Raw genomic sequence first — 24,300 nt, 5'->3', positions numbered from 1 at the left:
GTCAAATAGTTTACTCTCTTTTATATAATGTAGCATAATCTTGGGAAATTCATGTTACTGGTTCCTGTGTTTGACTTCCTTACAATTGAGTGCTGAGGCATTTCTGGGCCTGGATGTCCAAGGCCTGGGTGAGACAGAGAACCTGGTGGCAGCGGTTTCTTCATGGGCCACTGGCTGTAAATCCTATTCTTATCCATTCTATGTATGAAGTCACTTAAAGTATAAGTGATTATAATTACTACTAATAATAGTTACTGTGTGCATTCTCTGTCCTAAATCGTATACTAAAAGGGATTTAACATAGGTTTTATCTTTTAATCCTAATTCTACTATATGTCTATGTGAGTTTTATAATTAAGGCAAACTTAAAAGTCAGGGATTTGATTCTTTTAATTAACTCTTTTGAGCTTTAAAAGCAAAACTAGTTTATCAAAGTTTCCAATACATTGGTATAGTTTTTTCTTTTTTAAAGAGAGAATGTATTTCTTGTATTCTTATGCTTTCTAACAATTTACTGTAAAATCAGAAAAGAAAATACCTTGGCAAAGAATGGATTTAGGAGTAATAGGATAAAATAAAACAAAATAATATTTTGCTTGTATTCTAGGAAAAGGTACTCAACTAACCAATTGTATTCAGAAGTTACTTTCCAAGGGAAAAAGTAGAAACTTCATGTTTCAGAGATTCAAAGTGATATTGGAGAAGAATTTGTATCAAGAGTTAATATATAAAAATACTCTGCAAAGTGACCTTTGAATTCGGTTCTATCTTTATATTACATACTTCCACACAAGGGTTTTTATTAGGAGTTAATTTTCTTTGAAACTATATTTCTAAGTCAACATAGAAAATAAAGATAAAAACCATTTGAACATTGCGTAAGATCTTTAACTACGTGACCTGTTTTCTTGTCACAATGACCAGGAATACTGCTGGTATTTTATGGGCTTGAGAGATGCTAAACGTTATGCAGTACACGGGACACGCATGCACACTGAAGATGTATGGCGCCAATGGCGCCTTGTGGAGAGAGAAGCACTGCTGTAGAAAAGGCTTAGTCTCTGGGGCTGGGAACCACACCTCCCAAGGTTCAAAAGGTTGGGTAAAAAAATCTAGGCAGAACCTTTTAGGCTGATTATCATTAATTTAGCATTAAATGCTTAAAATGTCAAATGTTCCTTTTTAGTCTTAACAGATACAACTTGTTTAATTCCATAAAAACCCATCAGATTTTATTTTTGTTCAAGCACAGGCTGTTGTAAGATTTTCAGGGCAAAGGTCAGGTAGAGAGCAATCTTCTGAATAAGACACTGCATTAGATGCTATTAAGCATCTCAGAGGTAATCTAATAAAGTGTGTCATTAGTGCCTCCTGTCCTCATGCTCATTTCGACAAGAGCACCAGAGTAACCTTAGTTCTGATTTTGAAAGTAGCCCTCAGTAGGTATTTATTTTTTATTAGAAAACTATGCTAGTAATTTTTTTTTTCCTAAGAAGACTCTGTCAGGCAATTGGTTTCTGTTCTGAATTCTTCTTGAGTATATAGTAAATAGCCTCAAGGAGACAGTCATGTGGTTCATGAAAAATAACAAGCAGATCCTTGAACAGATCAGGGTTGCTATAAGTAAAGCACCATCCCCTGGTCTGATGCAGCCCCCTGCCAGCTGAATGCATGGGGTGCAGAGTGGGTGGGCTGAGGCTCAGTCTCACTCCTCCCCCATGCAGGTACTTTGTACAGTGTGCTAATTGCATAACCCCTGTGTAGTGGCCCTGGGTCAAAACCACTATTGTTTTATTGCATTTGGCTTTATTCAATATATTTCTTCAGTTTGCATGCTTTTAAGTACCCACTACATGACACACTCTATGACAAGTGCAGTATTATACAAGCTAAAGTATATGCCCCTTTAATTGAGTGCCCACCCTATGGCAGCTTCTTTGCCCAGTGCTGCATACTTACTATTATTCACAGCTTTGCTGTTTTCATTTTCTCAATAGGGAAGGTAAAGCTTATTGGCTTTAAATAACGTGCCCATAGTTATATAGCTAAGAAGTGGAAGCACTGGGATTCCAAACCATCTTTTTGCTTGTTTCTAAACTTCCTCCTATTAGTTACTGTACAGTAAGGATTTCAGTGAATTTATATGTTAGTGGGAGGAGATCAATATGTCACCAGATGGTTACAATACAAGCATAGCTGCTAATCAGGCAAGATACCTACTTAGGTAAAGTTGTCAGAAACTATTTCCCAGAAGAGGTTGTCCTTGACTCTTAAAGAAATTTACTCAAACATGTGGGGAATTCAAAGACTAATAAATAAAACTACAATGAAGTACCTCCTCACACTTGTTAGTCAAGATGGCTATAGGAAGGAAGGAGGGAAGGGAAGGAGAATGAAGGAGAAGAAAGGAAAGAGAAGAAAGGAAGGGAAAAAAGGAAGAGAAGAAAGAAGAAAAAAAGAAAAGGAGTGTTGGTGAGGATGTGGAGAAACTGGGACTCTTGCACACTCTTGTGGAGGGGATGCAATATGTTACAAGTGCTATGCCAAACAGTATGGTAGGTCCTCCAAAATTTAAAAACAGAATGACCATGTGATCCATTAATCCTATTTCTAGTATTTATCCAAAAGAATTAAAATCAAGACCTTGAAGAGATACTAGCATTCCCATATTTAATAAGCACTATTCACAAGAGTCAAGATGTGGAATCAATTTAAATATACACTGACATATGAATGCATTAAAAAAAAACAAAACATCTTGGCATATACATAACAATGGAATATAATTCAGCCTGAAAAAAAGAAGGAAATCCTGCAATTTGCAACAACATGAATGAACCGTGAGAACATTATACTAAGGGAAATAAGTCAATCACAGAAAGATAAAAGCTACATGATTTCACTTATATGAGGGATCTACTAGTAAGTCAACTCATAGAATGAAAGACTGGAATGGTGGTGACTTGGTTAGGGGAGGTAGAACTAGAGTTATAATTAATAGGCATAAAATCTCTGTTAAAAACATAAATAAGCTCTACAGATATGCTGTACAATATTGAAGCTATAGTCAGCAACAGTGTTTTGTGTACTTAAAATTTATTGAGTAAATCACCTGTTAAGTGTTTTTACCACAATAAAAATAAAATAAAATATAAAATAAGCTAATAAGACACAGTATAGATTGAAAAGCTTGTCTGCACTTCAGAAAATAAGCAGGGATGTGTTTGTGAGTTTTAGTGATCCCTTTAAATTGGCATATACTAACAGAAGTAATCTGGGTAGATTTAAAAACATACATTGAGCAACAAGATGAACCTTTTAGATGTATGCTATGTGAATTAACCTGTCACAAAAAGAGAAATACTGTATGATTCCATTTATGAGGTATACCTGGCATAGCCAACTTTATTTATTTATTTTTAATTTTTTGTTAATCCTCACCTGAGGATTCCATTGATTTTTAGAGAAGGAAGGAGAAAGATAGAAACATTGATGTGAGAGAGATACATTGATTGGTTGCCTCCCGCACATGCCCCGATCAGGGGCCAAGGATCGAGCCTGCAACTGAGGTACTTGCCCTTGACTAGAGTTGAACCTGGGACCTTTCAGTCCATGGGCTGATGCTCTATCCACTGAGCCAAACTGGCTAGGACGATAGCCAAATTTATAGAGACAAAATGTATAATGGTGGGAGGAGGGAGAGGGGAATAAGGAGTTCTTATTTAATTGGTATAGAGTTTCAGTTTAAGAGGGTGAAAAATTCTGGAGATGAATAGTGGTGATAATTGTACAACAATCTGAGTGTAGTCAGTGCTATTGAACTGTACACTTAAAAATGATTAAGAGTGGTAATTTTTTATATGTTACAATAGAACACACACACATACTGATTTCTTAGAGCCCACTGCATACCTTATGAATCTGACTTTCTAATGCTTTAAGGTTTGGAAACAACTGGCCTCAGGCATTTTGACCAAGAATCTAGACTAAGCTATTGGGACCTTGTTTTTGGAAAATCTGGTGAATCTTCAGAATAATTGAATCACGTTAAAATTAAATTTGACAGTTTTTGGTCAATACTATATAGTTATAGAAGATGATTTTTAAGACAATGATTTTAAAATATTTGTTGTTTTTAGATAACTTAGTCACTGATATTTGGTGTTTTAATTTGAAATTAAAATATTTTAAATACATTCTCTCATATTATTTCATGGCATTTGTATGAAACTTCTTAGGCCAGAACTATTATTTTAATATTAAGGAAGAAAACACTAGGCACTGTTTATCTATTTTTAAAGCCTGAATTCATTGGAAGTGATTACAAAGAGTGTCTGGAATCAATGGGAAAAAGAAGAGAAACATGGAGGTATTTCTCCCAGTGGGTTTCTCTGCTTGGACTTACCAAGGAGGGGCTGATGGAAAGCACCAGGGTTCTCTGTCTGATCAGAGATTTCCCCCCTCCTCTGAGGGCACAGAAGCCCAGAGCAACTTGGACTTCAAGGGTCCTTTGTGACCTGGATAGCAGGGGATTATAGACTTAACTCCCCACCCTCTGGGCATGACATACCTCTGTGTTCAGTATGACCTTGGGGAAGAACTGAAGAGTGAATGTGAGGAATCAGTATGTCACTGAGAGAGAAGAGTTGATACTCCAAATGAAATAGAATTTTATTTTAAAAAATGAAGAAATGGGTATTTAAATCTAAAACACATATAATCGTGGCTGTTAATGTTTATTGAATGTTTACTATGTGCCAGGCATCTTAATGCTTCATATGTAATTTTTCACTTATTTTCACCACAACCCTAGGCAGCAGGTGGCTTTATCACTCCCCCCCCCCCTCCATTTTTTTTTTTTAAGCCAAAGAAGCTGAGATCTGGTCAGATTAAATTACTTGCCAAGGACATAGCTAATCATTAGTAGCAGAACCTAATTCAAGTTGATATGCTTAATTACTATACAGTCTTCCAGGATAAAGAGTTTAAATTTTATCACCTCAGCGATAAAATTATACCCCACATCTATAATGGCTTGCTTGATTTAAAACATTATATGAAAAATAAATTATTATTTTTATAATCTGGTGAGAAAATAGGCAGCTATTGAAGGATTGGAGCCATTATATGATACTGGCTAAATGTTGATAGAAATAAATCTTGACAGTGAAGTGTAAAGGAGGGAGGGGCAGAGAAAGACCAGTTATTACTGTTGCATTACAGACTGAATCAGGATCAATGCCAGGTGATCCAATTAAGGAAGAAAAGTATGCTGAGGGCAGCCAGCCTTGTGATGAGTTCGCTAAGGGGGTAGGAAGAACCTTTACTTTAATCCTTTATCAGTAGAAATTGATTTCTTTGCTAAGCCAGATATTTCTGCTGTTATTCAATTGTTACAAGATACCAGTACAGAAATAAACAATACTTGTCAATATTCTTAACATTACACTTGATACCAAGCTTATTTCTTAATGACAGAATAAAAAGGCTACTGTTCCCCAAATGCTACCTAAAGATAATTATTTTAACTCTGTATGCTCGGCTCCAGGTAGAGGGAATTGTTAAACACTTTTTTAAAACTTCAGTTACAATTGACATTCAGTATTATTTTATACTAGTGGCCCTGCACACGAATCTGTGCGCCAGTAGCTCTCTGCAGGGCCTGGCTTGCTTTGGTTAAAGTCTACAAAAATAATCAGCCTCACAGAGATACGTAGTTGGAAAAAGGAGACATGTATTAATGGCCTTTGCAGGTAACTGTGGACACTTGTCTTTGATACTCCTACAAAGCTCAACAGATAGTAATTTATTAAAAGTTAGTTGCATTGGAGGATCAGAAATCATATCAACAAACTTTTCATACTTCATCACACTGAAATCCATTGATCCATCTTGCACTTTGAGTAGATCTTTCCCCATGCATGATTTCAATACATCATGCATTGGGCATCTGCAAAGTACTGGTTCACTGAATTTCAAAAAGCTCTCATTTGTTAATATCAATATATCACCAAATGATCTTATCTGACAGTCTTCAAGTATTGAGTAGCTGTTAAGCCCAGAGATATAATTTTTCAGAAGTTTTAATACTAATTTGAAAGTTCAAGTTCTATTATTGGCAACAAATACTGGCTGTGGTTTTCCTTGAAGTGACAAGCTCACTTTTTTTTTTTTTTTAAACAAAACAGTCTACTGGATACTCAAGTCTGCTTAACCAAAGTTTGTTGGTTGTTGCCAAGTAAAAATGACATTCTATGAGCAAAGTGGTTAAGTCAACTTGCAGTTCCAACTAAAGTCCTTTTCCTGAGACAAGCATCATACGTAAGTGGGCAGAAGATGCACTTTACATGGACTTGCCATTTGTCCCATACTATGGAAAACATCCACACTCAAGGTTTGAAACAAGAAAATAATTTTTACTGCTTCATTCAAAGCATTTTCAATTAAAATTGTTGTTTTATGTTGCTGTATGTGGTCTTGCATGGTCAGTGTCAATGTCAATTGACTTGTTTCAGGGTAAACTGTAAGATTTGAACAGTTGTTCTGTAGTGAATAGCTCAGTACCACGTGTGTTTATTGCTAAGAATTCCTATAAAAATTATCTTCTTTGGTCATTAGTTGGTTCAGATACCAGGTGAAGATGAGGGAAACAGCAAGTCCAGCCACGAGTATAGCTGGTTTCATTTGTAAGTCATAAGTACAATTTCACAGGCAAGATTTCAACTTGTTTCTGTGTTTGCAGTTTCATGTTGGATCCAGTAAGGTGTTATATCTTTGGAAAGATGCAGTGCAGCAATATTTTTTCACTGGCTTCACCCAGCAGACATTCAGTAGAGTCCGCTCGCTCTACAGAGCTTTAGTAGTCTCAGCCATCTTGTGGTATTCTCCAGTCACTGAAGTGTGGAAGTTCACCCTGCAAAATGCTTCCCTTAATCTTCCATTTCTGATTTGAAAAGCTCCATCAAAAATATTTTGGGTTTCAAAAAGTCTATCATGTCTACATTTAAAAACTCAATATTCTCTTCTTGAAACTTTGAGTAATTAGGCTCCGAGTGATATTGCAACCGGCATGATAATATTATTGTTTAAATATTCTGTGACAATACGGTAAATTATTGCCATCCATAATGCTGAGGGAATGATAATGATAGGTTTTGCCATATTTATATCTCCTATCTCCAGTGTCTCCAATTTCTTTGCACTAGATTGTCCCCCGCCTCACCCATGAGTCAGAAAACTCTCTGCTGTGGCAGGAGCATAAGAATCTTACGATTTTTCTCTTTCAAGTAAATTACCCTTAAAAAGAAGAAAAATCAAACTTTGTATTAAATTTTAATATTGATAATTCTTACAAATTTCTAAATTTGTAAGTCTTAGATAAAATTTAAGAAGTTAAAAATGTTTTTGAAAAGATATAAAACTATTATTGCAATGCAAGGTATCCAGGTATTTTAAATTATTATTTCCCTCTTAGGCAGAAGGAACACTTCAGAAGTTCAAAAGAATGATTTATTGAATCATAATAAGGTTACAGAGATTATAGTAGGTATATGATAATTAATTCATAGAAGCACAAAGTACTGAAATGGTACTGAGTTAATTTCTATAAATAGTACACATATGGGAAATCTAATACTACCTTTAAAAATTCAACAAAGCACAAGAACATAGAAGTACCCATTCATTAGCCATCAAAGCAGTGATGTCATATAGTCTCTGGGGGATTCTGCTGTACACATGAGAAAGAAGAGTGAAAAAGGCAAATGACAGCTCAGACTACATGCTTTGACTTGGGCCCCGATGGATGGGTCTCAGGGAATCCTGGGCTCCCAGAACACATTCTGAACACTGTTGCTGAGGTAATGATATTCTATGAGGCCTATTTTCTTATTATGTGTTTGTTTTACAGCCATCTGGCTGTAATAAAATTCTTTGCACTTGCATTTCCCCACCCCCCAGTTAGTTTTTATGTTCATACACTAGATTACCAGAAATAAAATTACTAAGACAAATTCAGGATGTGGGGCATCGAAAAGACAGCTGTCCCAGATCTCTTCCAAAAGTAAATGTAATAATGGGGGTGGGGGGAGGTAGGAGGATTGTGTAGAATAAAAGACTAGAGAAACATAACAGCCAGAAAGAAGCGGTGTGTGTATTTTTATGGAAACTAGCTTGAAAGTTAAATAAATACATTTTTGAACAATAGGCAATTTTTGAATATGGGATTGGATGGGCAGTTGAACAGGAATGAGCAGAGCAAGGATGCTAGACCAGTTATGGAAAATCACTCAAGGTGGAAAGCAAAGACAACCTTAGGGCAACCTTTCCCAGAACTCAATTGAGGTTGCTGAACAGGTCTAATCACCCCTAACGTTCTGGTGTTAATTCTCTAACAGAACAGCTATGAGATAATATTTTGAAATTGTAGTTATTTTGTCTTATGTATGATATTGGTTAGTAGTTATTTCTTTAGGGACATGTTATTTTTAGGATATGTATACTGAAGTATTAGGGGCAACATTTGATAATCTGCATTCAAAAAGTTCATAAAAATGACTGTAAACTCATCTAGAAAAAGAGAAAGATTGAAGGTAGATAAAGCCAAGATGGCACAATGTTAACTACAATTTCAGTTGGTGGGGATACAGGTGATTCTTGAACTATTCTGCCTTTTAATTTATTTGATATTTTTCTTTTCTTCAGTTTTTATTCTTTTAAAAAATGTTTATATTTATTGTTGCAAGTATTACAGATGTCTCCCTTCTTTCCCCCATTGATCATTCAACCCTGCTTCCATACCCTCAGGCCTTCACACACTGCTGTCATTTTCATAGTAAAAAGTTGGTTAACAAATAAAGTCACTGAGTTATGTTATTAGTATTATTAATTCATTTCAAAATTATTCCATAAAAGAAGGTAGCACTGTTCTGAAAGTTACATGAGGCATTTCTAAATACTTTCACTGTAAAGTGCATGGCTCAGTGATTAGCTTCACAGTCCTTCAGATGGAAATTTCCATCCTTTCTTCTGAGTGGTGTGACCCAAGATAAGTTTCTAAGATCCCGGTTGATAATAACAATGGTTATTTGATAAGGCTATTGCAAGAATAAATTCATATTATCTAAAATACCCTCAGTCTAGTGCCTGTATGATTCTAATCATGCCAGAAGTAATACAGATGTACACGCACTAATTTGGAGCCCCTCCCCCCCTTATTTAAGCATTGAGGTAGGATTAAATGAGAATTTAGTTCCACATCCCAGTTAGATTTTCCAGTAGAGTTTTAAGAATTACATATACTAAAGAGTATTTTTTAAGCCATTACTATTTCACATATAAAAGAAGTTTTGTTGGTTTGTGTATTCAATATCACACAATATTTTTATTTATTGGTCAAAGAGGGGAAAATAAGAGAAGAGTATGAGAAGAGAATTAACTTTTTTCCAGTGTCTGCTATGAGTCTGGCTCTTCTCTCCATTCTGTCTGATCTGATCCTTTCAACTGTGCTAGGAAGCATTCCCACATCCATGCTTTCATCACTGTATTCAACACATGCTTACAACTTGTTATTCATGAATCACTAAAAATACAGGGGTTGAACAAGACAGAGAGTGCTCCTGTTTTTGTGGTATCTTAATTTGATCAAGGAAGACAGCCAATAATAAATATCTGATTATCTAATATGGTTGTAGGAAGGTATAAAAGACATTATCATTATCATGGGAGGACCTAATCTAGCTGTTGGAAGCTTCCAACATTGTTGATGAATGCTTATGCTTGCTGGTCTCATATATCGTGTGTGTGTGTGTGTAAGGGGAGGGGTGTGGAGCAATGGGGACAGAGGACCTAAAGAGGGAGATGGAACTGAAAGGAATGTGGTGACAGCAGGTTGCTAAGGGAGAGGATGTGTTTTCCCTATTATAGCTGGGATACTGACGGTCATACAGATAAATACAACTGGGATTTGAACTTGGTACTGTCTAAACCCCAAGTTCTTTCTCAGGAAATAGACCTTTTCTTGTTAGTCATCAAACTATGCTTAAGTTATTGCTTTGGCCTACATCTGCAGACTCTTTGTCATGAAGGTTTTTGCATGTTCATTGAGATACACTGCTGTATGTGTGGGTTTTTTGGTGTGTGTGTGCATGTGTGTGTGTGTGTGTTTTTTAAATGAAAGTAAGTCACTGTTCCTGCCTTCAGATTAATCTGTTTTGTTTTTCAGTGTTCCCACATTCCAGAGCCTTCCTGAAGAGATCCTCAGTAAACTTGCTGACGTCCTTGAAGAGGTAATTGTTTTTAACACTTGAACTTTCCCCATGGGCCTGGCCCATTAGAGCTTTGCAATGATGAGTTACAAACTGCAGGAAGACCTTTTAAATTTTTTATAGCTCTATATTGAGCTTCAATAAAAAGCAGCTTAGCGCATCTGACATTTATTCATAGTCAGAAATGTGCAAACCAGCTATAGAGGGGGAAAAACTTGATTGTAGCAAATGTAATGTCAGTTTCACTTCCAATAAGGGGAGCTGGCATATTTCCATCTGATGTCAGTCCACATGAAGCAAGAGTATAGTCAATCACCACTCTGAAGGTTCAGAGGAGCAGATTTACAAGGGGAATTAATTGTTGAGTGTATATTTTATTTGCACATGAGTATATTTTGCACACATTGTTGTGTGCCTGAAAGTGGAAGTGTCACTTTTGCTTTTTCCCTGGAACTATGAAACTTGAAAAATGTTGAAGCAGGAGACAGAGGGGTGTGACACAGGCAGCATCCTGAGGATAAGGTCTCTGGTGCCCATAGACACAGAGGAGAAGAGTGTCTGGACACCTGTGCAGCTGGGTGCTTGAAGAAAACCTGTTCTGGTATCTTCTGTTTCCTTGGTGATCTAAAAAGTAAGGTTATCCCAACTAAGAATGAGGACTGAGTAGAGGTAGAGAGGTTTGAGGAAAGAGGAGGTAATGTGAGAAAAAATGAAAGAGGGAATGGACTGGGAAAGCACAGCATGATTGTGAGACACCCTTCAGCTTCCATTTGATGTGTGCAATCCCAAATCTAAGCTGAACAGGCCAGGGCGAGCCTACTCAAGGCTTGCAGTAGAGAGAGAGTGAAAACTCAACTGTGCTGGAATGAAAGGTAGACAGATTCTTAAGGACTAAGGTGAGCTGGTGGAAAAGTACTGGGAGAGGAGGTTGGGCAATGTGAGTAGATTATCTGTGTTTGCTAATTAGCCCTTGTGGAAGTGAGACTCCCACCATCCCCCAGAGAGTGTCTCCTTCTGTGATGACTAGGGAGAGCTGCTAGGTCCTTTAGAAAGACTTTTCTGGGCTGTAAAACTGGCAAAGGCTGAGAAAAGCTTTGCATTTGATAGAGGCAGGTTAAGTGTTTAGAGTTGCAAACTTTCTCAAGTAAACGGTCTAAGAAAAGGAAGACCTGAAACCTAGAGTTTGGGAGAAGGTGTCTCAAGTTTACTCAAGGTGTGTGTGTGTGTGTGTGTGTGTGTGTGTGTGTGTGTGTGTGTGTTTTGCCAAGAAAAGATGAGGGGTTGAGTGGCTGAGTGGTTGAGGGGTTACGGGAGGAGGTTGAGGATGCATGTGAAGAAAAGATTATGATTGACCTTGGAATTTAAACTGGGCCAGGAGAAGAGGAGCCTTGGAAGGGGCAAGGCCCGTGAGAGGTTGTAGGAGCATTGGATTTGGCCTCATGACGTTGAAGAAGTCTTGGAGTTGTGCTGTAATCAAAGTGAACTGGAAAGATACCACCAGTGTTTTTGTCTCCAGCTTAATTATATCAGTAAATCTATAATCTGTAGAACTTCAAAGGTTCACATACACAAAGTCTCAGTTTGAGGCTTGTCAGGGTGAGCTTCCCTAGGATGTATTGGCCTCCCTCATATCAGAACTCAAAGTAAGGCAGAATTCACATTTGATTCCTACATTCAACTATAAAAAATTCATGAAAAGAAATACTGGTTGTATTTCTTTTGGAATGCGCCGACCATTGTACCTGAAACTGCTGTAAATGGAAAACTGCTTCTCCTAGCTGCTTTGTTTTTTGCTTTTCATGTTGAATACACTGAAAAATTTTCCAGTTACCTTTTTCTTTTTTAACAAACAAAACAAACTACAAGTTTATTAGTCCAAATCAAGGTCATAAAAAAAGCCATGAAATCCTTTAATTATTTTCTTTCTTTTCCACAACGGTGAGAGCATTGTCTATGTTTTGCAAAACAATAACCATAGCTCTATAATTCTGAGCAAAGAAATGTTTTAGTGTTTCATGTCAGATTTTCTAATCATTAGATGCCTTTAGTTATGTTTGGATTTTGTGAGCCACAGCACTGTCTATACCAACACCCCATGAGAATAGAAACAGATGATTAAGTGGCCACACATTTGTTTGGAGGATATGAAAATGAACTAAATAGACAAAATGTGAAGTAGACAGATAAGCATACTACCCAAATGCATGAAAGTGTTCAACTCAAGTTGAATAAACAAGCACAGTGAGAAAGTAGATTTAATTATGTATCAGATAGCATGAAGCAAATTTGGAAGAGCAAAAGCAATACTAGTGTCACAAAACATTAAAGGGAATGGCTTTGCATGATAATTGGGCTGTCATTCTTTCTACCATGATCCATGTGAAGATGAAAGAATCCCAGATTATTGTGAAAGGCAAGCAGTACTCTTTCTGCGTTCAAGGAAGGAGTTTGCAGCCTTGCTTGCTCAACAAATATTTATGGACCACCTGCCATGTGCCAACAATTGCTCCAAGCTCTGGGGATCCAGGGTCCTGCTGTCCCAAAGCATATGCTTCCTGAAGGACACAGAGGAGTTTGTAAGGAAAACACCACCCAGTGATGAGGCCACTCTGTATTGTGCTACTAATGGAGACCTGTTTATGCTGAATCTAAATGCGGATATAGGATCCCATGTGTACCACGCAGAGGGAAGAGCAGGCATAAGGCCCTGAACTAGGAATGAGGTTGCTGTCCTTAGGGAAGAGAAAGAAGGTTTATGGAGGGGGGGAGATGGTAGAATGAGACTATCAGAGGAAAGTAGACAAGGCCAGAGGGCAGAAGGTTTTGCTGGTCATATGGAGTTTGGTTTTTATTGTAAATTCAGTGGGAAGATGTGGAGGGATTTACTGGTAAAGTTGGCATGATCAAAGCTATGTTTTAATGGTGTGTCTGGCTATTGTGAGAAAAATGGATTATAGAGGGACAGACCAATTAGAAAGCTACAGTGGAATAACTCAGGCGAGGATGGATGGTTTATATGTAGATCTACTTTATTATTGATTATTTAATTCCTTTTACTCATTATAAATACTTCTAACAAAAAAATGAATAAAAGAGACAGGGGAGGCAGGAACTAAGAGAAATAAAGTATAACTAGGTAGAAAGAGGAATGAACATAATATTATTTATATAATAAATTGATGTAGGAGGGTGCATGTGACTAGAGGAAAAATGTATGATACTTGGGCATTCTATTCTGTAGCTGAAAAAGAAGCTTGTCAGTGAGTCATTGCTGGCAGTGCCCACCCCAGCCCCTACCTGTGCCTCTCTGTAATTTCTAGCATGGATGTATTCATTTGTATGTTACTCCCTATATATAATAATAAAAGCATAATATGCTAATTATACTGAAAGTTCTTCTGGACTACCTTCTGGACAAAGCTGGGGCTGCTAGGGAAACTTGGGTGGGTCCTGGGTTTTTGCAGGCAGCTGGGGGTTGGGGAGGAAGGCCGGGGCCTGGGTACCAGGTCCCAGGTGCCAGAGGAAAGCTGGTGCCAGCAGCCGGAGGAAGGAACGCCTACTCTTGCATGAATTTCTTGCATTGGGCCTCTAGTTATAAGTTATATTATAAAACAGGAAATAATATATTTATTTTGAGTGTAACAATTTAATGCCATTTTCTCCCTTTTCTTTATATCACAAAATAGATACTATATTCCTTTGTATAGTGACTCTCTCATGCCCTTTTCAGAAACATAAAAATTTCTCCCTAGTTCCTTTGAAAAGTGTGTATACATGAAGATATAAAGAGGTTCTGGGTGAAAGACTTATTTAGGTCAAGCACAGTGTCCAAACATTTTCCTAGGTTGTGTTTTGCAAGACATATTAAAGTAATTACTTGATTCTCTAAATATTTACCTTTATTGCCATTGTATGTTCTTATCTCATGTCTGCTCAATTCTGAATAAATATTAGAAATCATGTTAGAGCCAATATTTATTTCTAATAAATATTAGAAATCATGTTAGAATTTGGTTTGCTAGGGAATTTATTTTATAGTTTGTAAAATAAATTATAGAAGATATTTTAGGTATATGTACGGAATAGCAAGTTTTGACTTTATAAACTGGTTTCATTAACCTCTAAACTATCCTTTGTATTATAATAAAATATGTATTTAAATTAATCAAATATTGGGTCTATTTTTAGGGTCTATAATGTACCTGGGGTCAATGAAAAACAAACAAACAAAAGCACAAACAAAACTGTGAGATTAATAAGATAAGATCTAATCTCTTCTTTCTTAATAAACACACCTTCCTTCTTCCTTTATGTTCACAGGATTAGTCACTATTCTTGATTTACACCTTTCAAATGGATGGAATAACCCCTAGCTAATCTCTATCTGAGAAATAGCTCCCTTTAATGATTAGCTACCCAAGCACAATGGGAAAAAGTCACTGTGAATAACTTCTGTCTAATATGTCTCCAAATAATAGGACTGTGTTAACATCTTTAAAGAAACTGAAAGTAAAAACATCTTCTCATAGAGAAGAGGAGCAGAAATTAATCTAAACAAGTCATGTCACAAAGAGTGCTTGGGAATTAATTTGGGTAGGGGGTTATGCTTCACCAACAAGGGTGAAAAGGTTTAGGTAACTCAAGGAAAACTACTTCATTGAAAAATGCAAGATTGAAGAATAAATAAAATCAACAGATTTACTTTTCACCACTTGGTATAGCATATTTTCTTTTATGTGAATAGAAGTGGGGTATGGGTCTAGATTTAAATCTGATGTTTAAGTGGAAAATAAGCCATATAGAAACACTTCTTTTCTTATATTGAAATATATTTCATGTCCAATTTTCTCATTAAAACATAGGGTTTGATTGTTCTAGAGTTGAAAAACAAACCTTGATTCCACCAGCTTTTAAAGAGCTCTCTCCCTATGGGTCTGCAGCTTTGTATGATTGGATCTTAGACACATTTAAGCCTAAATAATGTGTGGTTTGTGTTTCTTAGTGGTGCATTTATTTATGTTATTGTTTATTGGATATTTAAACCATTATGGCCCTGTAAGGACTTAGATCACATTGCTCAGACTTCTTGAATTTTTGAGAAGGACATGATGAGAAAGTAAAAATAGAGAAAAGACAAAGATAGAAAACATTTTTCAACTCACTATTGCTTGCTAATATGGTAGGAAGCAAATATCACATGATATGGTCCAGGGGCCATCATTGGCAAAAGAGTGTAATGTAACAGGTACGCCTCCTTTGTGCAAGGTCCAGCATGGCTGATGAAATATTTCATTGCTTCGGGAGTGCAGCTGTTCTTTGGGGATTCCATATTCATAGTTACCCTTCCCAAATCCCTTTGCATTCTCTTTAGCTGCAAACAGGGGAAATGCCCTGCATTTGATTGAGTTATTGGAGTTGTTTTTGCCATTCTAAATATGCCTGGAGACTTAAGGAAAGAAACTGATGGGGTAGATAAGAACATTATTAGTTTTCTGTGAAATCTGTTATTATTAAACTTTTTCTTCCCTTCCTTTAGATTTTGTTCTTGCCAGTCAAAGCCACTCTGGAGGGAATCCAAAGAATCTTGTGTTCTTTCTCAATTGCTTTACTCTGAATTTGAAATTTAACTGTCTGTTTAGATTTCTCTGATTTGTTTGGGGTCTTTCCTTCTATGTGACCAATGGCTGCTTTTGAAAGGGTAAGAATAGGAAGTGGGCATGTGAGCCTATGTGTATGTATGTTGTGCACTGTGAAGAGATTAAAAAGTAAAGACAAATTCTCAATTTCATATTAGTAGTTTATATTCTATTTTATTATAGAAGTAAATATGAAATGGGAGAACATATTTGCAAATCATGTAAGCAATAAGGGGCTTGTAGTAGGGTTCTCCAGAAAAACAGAAGCAATAGGGTATGTGAGTGTGTGTGTGTGTGTGTGTGTGTGTGTGTGTGTGTGTGTAGAGGGGGAGAGAGTGAGAGAGATATATATATATTAACTGAATGATTGATCTTAAGAAATTGGTTCATATAATGGTGGTAACTGGGGACTTAAAAATCTACAAAATTGTCTAAATAGGCTGGAGACCACAGTAGAGCTGATTTTGTAGTTCAAGTCCAGTGGTTGTCTTCTGGTGGTATTCCTTTTTCCTCAAGATAAGTCTGTCTTTGTTTTATTTTATTTTATTTTATTTTATTTTATTTTATTTTATACTATTTTATTTTTATTTATTTTAAAATATACAATATTCTATTAGTTTTAGGTATATAAAACCATGATTGGACATTTATATATTGTACAGAATGATCACCTTGATAAATCCAATACCATCAGTAGATAAATTTATAAAGAACTGGTGCTTATACAATGGAATATGACTCAGTCATAAGAAATAATGAAGTCTTGCCACATGCAACCACATGGATAGACCCAAAGGGTATTACACTAAATATGTCAGAGAGAGAAAGAAAAATGTCCACTGATTTAAACATTAATCTCATGCACAACATTAACTTCACAGAAAAATCTAGAATAAATTTTAACTGAGTATCTAGGTATCATGGCCAACTAAGCGGACACATAAAATTAACCATCATAGGATATAGAATATATAAAGAACACTTACAACTCAATAATGAAAAGGTAAGCAGTTTAGTTTTAAAATAAATGACTTGAATAGACATTTTTTCCAAAAGAGAAATGCAAAAATCCAATAAATAATGCAAAGATGCTTAATATTAATAGTTACTAGGAAAGCAAAAATTCAAGCCGTGGTGACATACCACTTCATACCCACTAGGATGGCTAGAATAAGAAAAGACAGTTAATAGCAAATGTAGGCAAGGATGTGGAGTAATTACCACTCTTGAATATTGCTGGGGAGGGGGGTTACAAAGTGGTTCAGATCCTTTTAAAAACTGTTTGGCAATTCCTCAAAATGTGAAATAGAGGGCTACTCCTAGGTGTTTGCCCAAGAGAAATGAAACCATGTGCCTGCACAAAAACTTGTTCAAAAATGTGTATTGCTGTGTTACTCGTAATAGCCCCAAATTAGAAACAGATCAAATACCCATCCACCAGTGAATGGATAAACAGAGGGAGGTACACTCACACAGTGGAGGACTACCTGATAATTATCCAGTCCCAACTGCCAGGAGTGCAGAGCCTGAGAAACTGCTGTAGTTCACAGATGTGATACCACTAGGAAACTTTGCTGAAAGTGTAAAGAAAATAAAATAGGATAATATGGTAGAGAGTGCCAGGGACCGGTGGACTACTTTTTAGCATGGGTAGTTGGAACATTATCTCTGAAGGGGTGACTTTAAGATAACATAGGATGTGATGGATACTTAACTGCATTGATTTGATGTTTAAACAATATTGGCTTTTTGGCTTCTGCCTAACTAATATTCTGTGTAATTATATTCTCGACTAGAACCATTATAGTTCTGAGCCTCACTCATTTTCACTTCTTTCTGTCTAGGGAGTTTCTTCTCCTCTATCTCCTAGATTAATTTAGTTATCATTATGTGGAAGAAATAAGTGCTTGTTCATTGCTTTAGTGAAGATCTGCCTCTTTAAATCATAGTTTCTTTGAAAGCAAGAACTATCTGGTATTTTTTTTTTTTTTCTGAGTACCTGTAAGCAGTTGAGAAAAACCATGCTAATACCTTCTGGTTATTAAGGCTCACTCTGTGCCAGGCTAAAGGCTTCTGTTTAATACCATCCAAGGTAAATACTTTTACTCTTCCCAATTTACATCTGGGGGAACTGAGGCTCTGGTAATACAGCTAAATAAATGGGGAAGTATTTTACCACACCCATTCTGACACTGGAACCAGCACCTGTCACTACCAGGCTGCATTGCACCTTGGAAATTTGTGGGATAAATTTAAAAACAAAAACAAAACCAAAAATATTATTTTCCCCACCCCTACTCTTTCTTCCAAATAGGTACTTCCTTCTGAAAATGTTTACTTGGCCCCCCTTTCTCCCCCTGGGAGTGTTTATAATTTATGACAGGAATCCATTTTATGCTATCTGCAAGCTCCAAAACGAGACATTTCTAGTCCTTTTAGCACCAGAAGATGTATGCTTTGCTCCGTGCTGTCTGCAATTCATTAAAATGTATGCACTCTGCAAATACTAAGCCAATCTGTAATAAATCAGCTCTCTAGAAAGCATTCATAGAAAGTGCTTGAAATGCTTGCAACATAAGAGTTTATAAACCTGCTCGGCACTTGCAATTTGCTGTCATTTATGGGGTTTGGAAACAAACAGTAAATTTGCACGGAACTATGAATTAGTGGCCTGCCTTCAGCATATGTGTGAGATCCCATTTGCAAAGCGCCATTTGATGGTATTGGAGATGATCATGATGAGCCCTGAATTCCTTTAACAGAGCACAGTGATAAACACCTGGTCTGAAGGAGACGAAGTCCTCTGCTTAAACGAAAGCATGGCTGAAGATTTGCAACTCTTTATTTTGTAACCTGAGGCATGGCTGCCAAAATCCCTAGGTCAGGGCTTGTACAGAGTAGGCATCTAAGATGTAAGTCAGTGAAGAAGAGAAGCCCACTTGCGCTTGCAGCACACAAGTAAGAAGCTACAGTTGAGAAAACCAGTTGGGTGTCCAGTTTCAGTCACAAAATGCAAAGCTTGTCTGTGATGGAGAGAGTCAGCAACCAGCTCGGAGCAGGGGGTGGTGCAGGCCTTAGGTTCCATGTCTCCCCAGAGTGGGACGACACATGCCCTTAGAAATCCACAGGAAGACAGCCTCCCAGCCCCAGCAGAGCAGGAATCCCACAGTTTCTCAGGGCAGTGGCTGCAAGGCTGTTTCCTGAATGATAAGGCTCAGAAGCAGAGCAGGCAAGTATTTCTGGCCTGAACATTCATCAGCTGTCAGTCAATGTTAATGAGGAGGGACCTGTGACCTGCCAAGGCTTTCATGAGGCAGCAGCCTTATGAGAGAGGATTCCTCTGGTTAGCACGCATCCTGTGCGCTCGCTTAATTATGCTGAGGTCTGCGAGCTTCTCTGAGACCCCTGGGAAGAGCCACCATTCTCTTTTATGACTTACAGCTGAAAGTTATTATTTTAATAAAGGTAACAAGGTTTGTCTTGTAAATAGGCCTTTAGTGTAACATCATTCTGCCTTTCCGCTTGGCTTTGGATGGTGTTGTGCAAATCAGTTTACATTTCCAGGAATCGTTACTACAATATGAGAGCAGTGGGCTGTCCCTGACTCTTCTCGCTTCTTCCAAACATGTTTCTTAATAACAAGTCTTTTTTTTTTTTTTTTTTTTTTTTAATTTGCTGCTCAGGCTAACTCTGCATTATCCTCTTCCTGTTTGTTTTTTTCCTTCATTTCTTTCTTCAGTTTGTTTTCCCCTTAATTCCTTTGCCCCTGTGTTCCTTGGACTGTGCTTGTTTCCCAATTTCCTGTAGGTAGGATATATCTCAGCTTCTATTCCAATTTCCATCAGGGAAAGGGTTTGCATGAGAATTATGCCTGACACTTACTACATAACCACTACATATTTGTTGAATGAATAGTCTGAGTCATTTTTTAATAGGTATATGCTACATGGTGATTCAGTGAATGAAACACAATGCTTTGGTTTCACATTTGGATGCTACCACCACAAACTGAATGCAAATATGTCAAGGATAAGGGAGCAGGCATTCTGCAAAACAAAAGGCCATGCCTGCTCGCTGAAAATGTATTACAGAAGTTTCTGGTAGAGGATCCCAAGGACTCAAAATTGAGGGGGAGGCAAAGTCAATGTGGGAGCCAAGGACTGGAGGATCATATGGAAGGAATAAGGTTTATGCAAGTCTATAATCTCTCTTGTCTTTTTTATCTGTCCCAGGGAGACATAACAAAAACCAAACCTTTGAGGAAATATGCTAAAGAAGAAGAAAAATCTTGTAAAACTGACTTTCCAAATAACTTTCCTGGGCAGAGAGTTGAACTGTTGTCAATTACTCTGTTTCATGAGCAGATAACTGCCTCTAGTAGCCACCTTCCGAATTTCCTCCACTCGCAATTTAGTACTTGTCTTGGAACATGGGGACAAACTACATTTTCTTTTCTTCTATTGCATGTGACTTTTTAGCATCATTTATTCTAGAGGTTTTGTTTTCTCCATTGTATGTTTTGGCTCCTTTGTCAAAAATTATCTGCCAATATACATGTGGTTTTATTATATTTCCAGGTTGTCAATTCTATTTCATTGTTCTGTGTGTCAATTCTATTTCATTGTTCTGCCAGTGCTATGCTGTTTTGATTGTCATTGCTCTGTAGCATAGTTTGAAGTCAAGTACTGTGATACCTCTAGCTTCATTCTTTTTTTCTGAGGATTGCTTTGGCTATTTGGGGTCTTTGGTGGTACCATACAAATCTGGTGATTTATTTTTCTGTTTCTTTAAAAAAAAAAAAAAGTCATTGCTGCTGAGAAACAAGATCAAAAGTAATTAATATCAATGGGAGAAGTCCAGTCAGAAGGCTGAACTGGGCTCTTTGAATATTCACAGGGTGAATATTTGCATTTTATTACCTACTGCTGACTCAAACACCCCCAAACTGATAATCTTACTGTTTACTAAACATTACCATTGATATGTCTGTTTGCTTTCCTAAAAGGCAATTGTGTATTCTAGTAAATAAAAGCAGATGGGAACAGATACTCAGTGGAACTTGGCTACTACAGCTAAGTTTCCCTGGCTCCCCGCATAATTTCCAAATTTATATTCCTTGCCTTGTGTATCAATTTGCCCATCAGCTCTTTCTCCAAGCCTTTGAACCCAAGGCCATGCTGGCCTTGGCTTCACAAATTACAATTTTGATGGGGATTGCATTAAGTCTTTGTGTTGCTTTGGGTAATATGGACATTTTAACATTGATGTCACTCCATTGCACATAGAATATCTTTCCATTTTATTGTGTCTTTTTCAGGCTCTTTTAATAATGCATTGTGTTTTTCAGTATATAGGCTCTTCATATCCTTTGTTAAGTATATTCTTAGATATTTTATTCTTTTTGTTGCAATTGCAAGGGAATTGTTCTTATTTTAAAATTTCGAGTTTAATTCCACTGTAGCCTAAACACATATTTTGTACGCTGGCTAAACTTCTGAATTTGTTAAGGTATGCTTTATATCCTGAATCTGGTATGGCTTAGTGAATGTTTAATGTGAGCTTGAGAAAAATGTACATTCTATTGTTGTTGGGTAAATTATTTAGTAAATGTCAGTTGATCCAGTTGATTGATGGTGCAATTCAGTTGAACTGAATTTCTGACGGTTGGATCTGTCAGTTACTAATACAGGGATATTGAAGGCTCCAATTATATTAGTAGATTCATTTCTTTCTCCTTGCAAATCTATCCATTTTTGCTTCATGTATTTTGACACTTTATTACTAGGCATATGCATATTAAGGATCATTATGTCTTCTCAGATAATTGATGTTTTTATCACTTGTTATGTGCTTCTTTAGTTTTTTTTTTCTGATTCTTTTTAAAAAATATTTTATTAAATTATTATCTGTGTACATATTTTAACATTGCCTCACCCCTCCCCATGCTTCTTTAGTTTTAAATAATTTTTCTTGTTTTGAAGTTCAGTTCACCTGAAATTAATATACCCACTCCAGCTTCTTTTGAGTATTGTTAGCACTGTATGTCATTTTCCATCCCTTAATTTTTAATCTATCAGCAAGTGAATCTAGAATTCAAATAAATAGGAAATCTGATGAACACAACAGACTGGTGAGTGTAGTAGAATTAGCGGCAAGGAAAGGGAGCGGACTGACGATTCTCAGGGGGAAGCAAGTATGGGTGGGGTACAGAAAGGCACTGGACAAAGAGCTTACACCTATGGACGAGGACAGTGTGGGGTAGGTGGGGGGGAGGCAAGGGCCTGGGTTGGGGTGGGAACCAGATGGAGAGGAGCTGTGGGGGGGGGGGGGGAGGGAGGGGGAAGAGGAACATCTGTAATAATCTGAACAATAAAGATTTAAAAAATGGTGACAGTACTTTTGCTCTTTCTCTGAGAGAAGCACAGGGAATTTTTCTCCTATCTTTAGGGCGAGAACCTATTGGAGTTCCTGGGGGTAAAACTCATGAACATGTAAGGAATTCTCCTCTCCCACATGTCCAGGCCTCCTAGTCCCAAGCTAGTCCACACTGAGCCTCTAGCAATTCATCGGTGACAAGTTAAAGTGTTCTTACTGGCATTGGATCTAGCCGGGGGCTACTGCTCCCCTTAGTACCTGTGCATCTCTGTTCCCTTGTCCGTCTCTGCGGTTTTCAGGGCAACACTTGGCCCCATGGCCTCACCTTTCTGATGAATATAAGAAAAATTATTGATTCCTAGTTCAGCTTCTTTTCTTGTGAAGATGAGAGTGAGATTTCCAAGCCCTTTAGATGTCAGACTAGAAACCGCTGATTTAAATATTAAATGTAATGTCCACATAATGGACAGCATAACGCATGGCACAAAATGAGAATATATTGTTAGCTATTACTGTTATGCATTGTTCATTCCATCAAAATGTTTCCTAATAATTTAATAACATAATACATATAATATACATTAGTATATTCCCCGCCTGAACATATTTAAAAAGTATTTCTGTGCAAAATAAAAGATTTGGGGAAGAAACTTACAATGGTCAGAAATATGCAGCAGCCAGAATTACAGGATGACACTAGCATAGAGGACAAATCTGAATTGAAAGCTGGGCTAGAGAACCTGTCACAGGAGTGGATGAGCAGCAAGGGACATGAGGGGAGATAGCAGAAATTCAGCTCAGAGGGGTATGAGTTTGGACATAGAAAAGGTAATGAAGAGGATAATAGCTTCTTTCAGTGTGTGACCCATAGCAGGATTGATGCAGCCAGCTTGGTCTTTTGTATTCAGAGCTGGTGCATATGATGGGGATTGCTATTTGCGCCAAGAGATGCCGTTGAACAGTTTATTCCAAGAAAGGCTGCCCTTTGGTTCACAGCTGTCACTACTGTTTAGAGCTAAGCTGTCATAGATGTGTGGCCTGCCCAACCTCTTTGCCCAGACAGAGCCTCCTCATCCCTGATTTACCGTAGGTTTACTTGCTCTGTGTGATGCTGAGTTTCCCAGAGTTTCAGACTTGCCACTGTGTTTGCAAAGCACCAGCTAAAGGGTCCGTCTGTCCTGCCTTCTGGTCTTAGCAGTTCATCATAGCCTGACTGCTCAGAGCCTATGTTCCCTGGATATTTCTTGCCTCGCATAAGAGTTGGTGGTCCCATGCCAAGACCGGTTTGGCTCAGTGGATAGAGGTCAGCCTGTGGACTGAAGGGTCCCAGGTTTGATTCTGATCAAGGGCATGTACCTTAGTTGCAGGCATATCCCTAGTAGGGGGTGTGCAGGAGGCAGCTGATCGATGTTTCTAACTCTCTATCCCTCTCCCTTCCTCTCTGTAAAAAATCAATATATATATATATATATATATATATATATATATATATATATATATATATATATGTTGGTGGTCCCGCCCTCCCCTCACTGAGTATCAATTCTAGAAGTGTTCTTGCTTCCAGGACCTCATAGTCAACAACCTTATCTCACCTTTTACTGTTAATAATGGTTTGTACTTCCATCTGATGATATCACTTCAGAAAAGCTATTGTATATAGGGTCATGTAACAGGGTCATGTAACAGCCCTAGAGAAGGGCAGACCCTAACTGCACCATGAACTTGAAATCTGTACTAGACCTTTACTCCAGCATTGGTTTCTGAAATAGACTAGGTCATGCGTCTCACTTGGGGCTGTTGCTTAAAATACAGATATCTGGACACCTCAGAACTGCTCAAATAAATTTAGGGAAGGAGGCCAGCCAGAAACCTGTACTTTATTTTATTTGGAATCTGTTTTTCATTGTGATAAAATATATATGACATAAACTTTTAACATCTTAACCATTTTAAGTGCATAGTTCAGAGTCATCAAGTACATTCGCATTGCTTTGCAACTATCACCACTATTCATTTCTATA

The 24,300-nt window shown here is 37.4% G+C and overlaps 1 protein-coding gene across 2 annotated transcripts in view; it reads left to right on the top strand.

Annotated features, from left to right (window-relative positions):
- The window catches only part of PRKG1 (protein kinase cGMP-dependent 1), a 1,018,841-nt gene that overhangs the window by 742,628 nt on the left and 251,913 nt on the right, over window positions 1-24,300 (top strand). For both annotated transcript variants that reach the window (XM_036438437.2, XM_036438436.2), the window contains exon 5: window positions 10,223-10,286. In XM_036438437.2, coding sequence (XP_036294330.1) covers window positions 10,223-10,286 — 64 coding nt within the window. The remainder of the gene's footprint in view (window positions 1-10,222; window positions 10,287-24,300) is intronic.

This window comes from Pipistrellus kuhlii, unplaced genomic scaffold (genome assembly GCF_014108245.1).
Source record: "Pipistrellus kuhlii isolate mPipKuh1 unplaced genomic scaffold, mPipKuh1.p scaffold_m20_p_15, whole genome shotgun sequence".
NCBI classification, from domain to species: Eukaryota; Metazoa; Chordata; class Mammalia; order Chiroptera; family Vespertilionidae; genus Pipistrellus; species Pipistrellus kuhlii.
The sequence above is the reverse complement of the archived record's forward strand: the minus strand, read 5'-3'. Positions and strand labels throughout refer to the sequence as shown.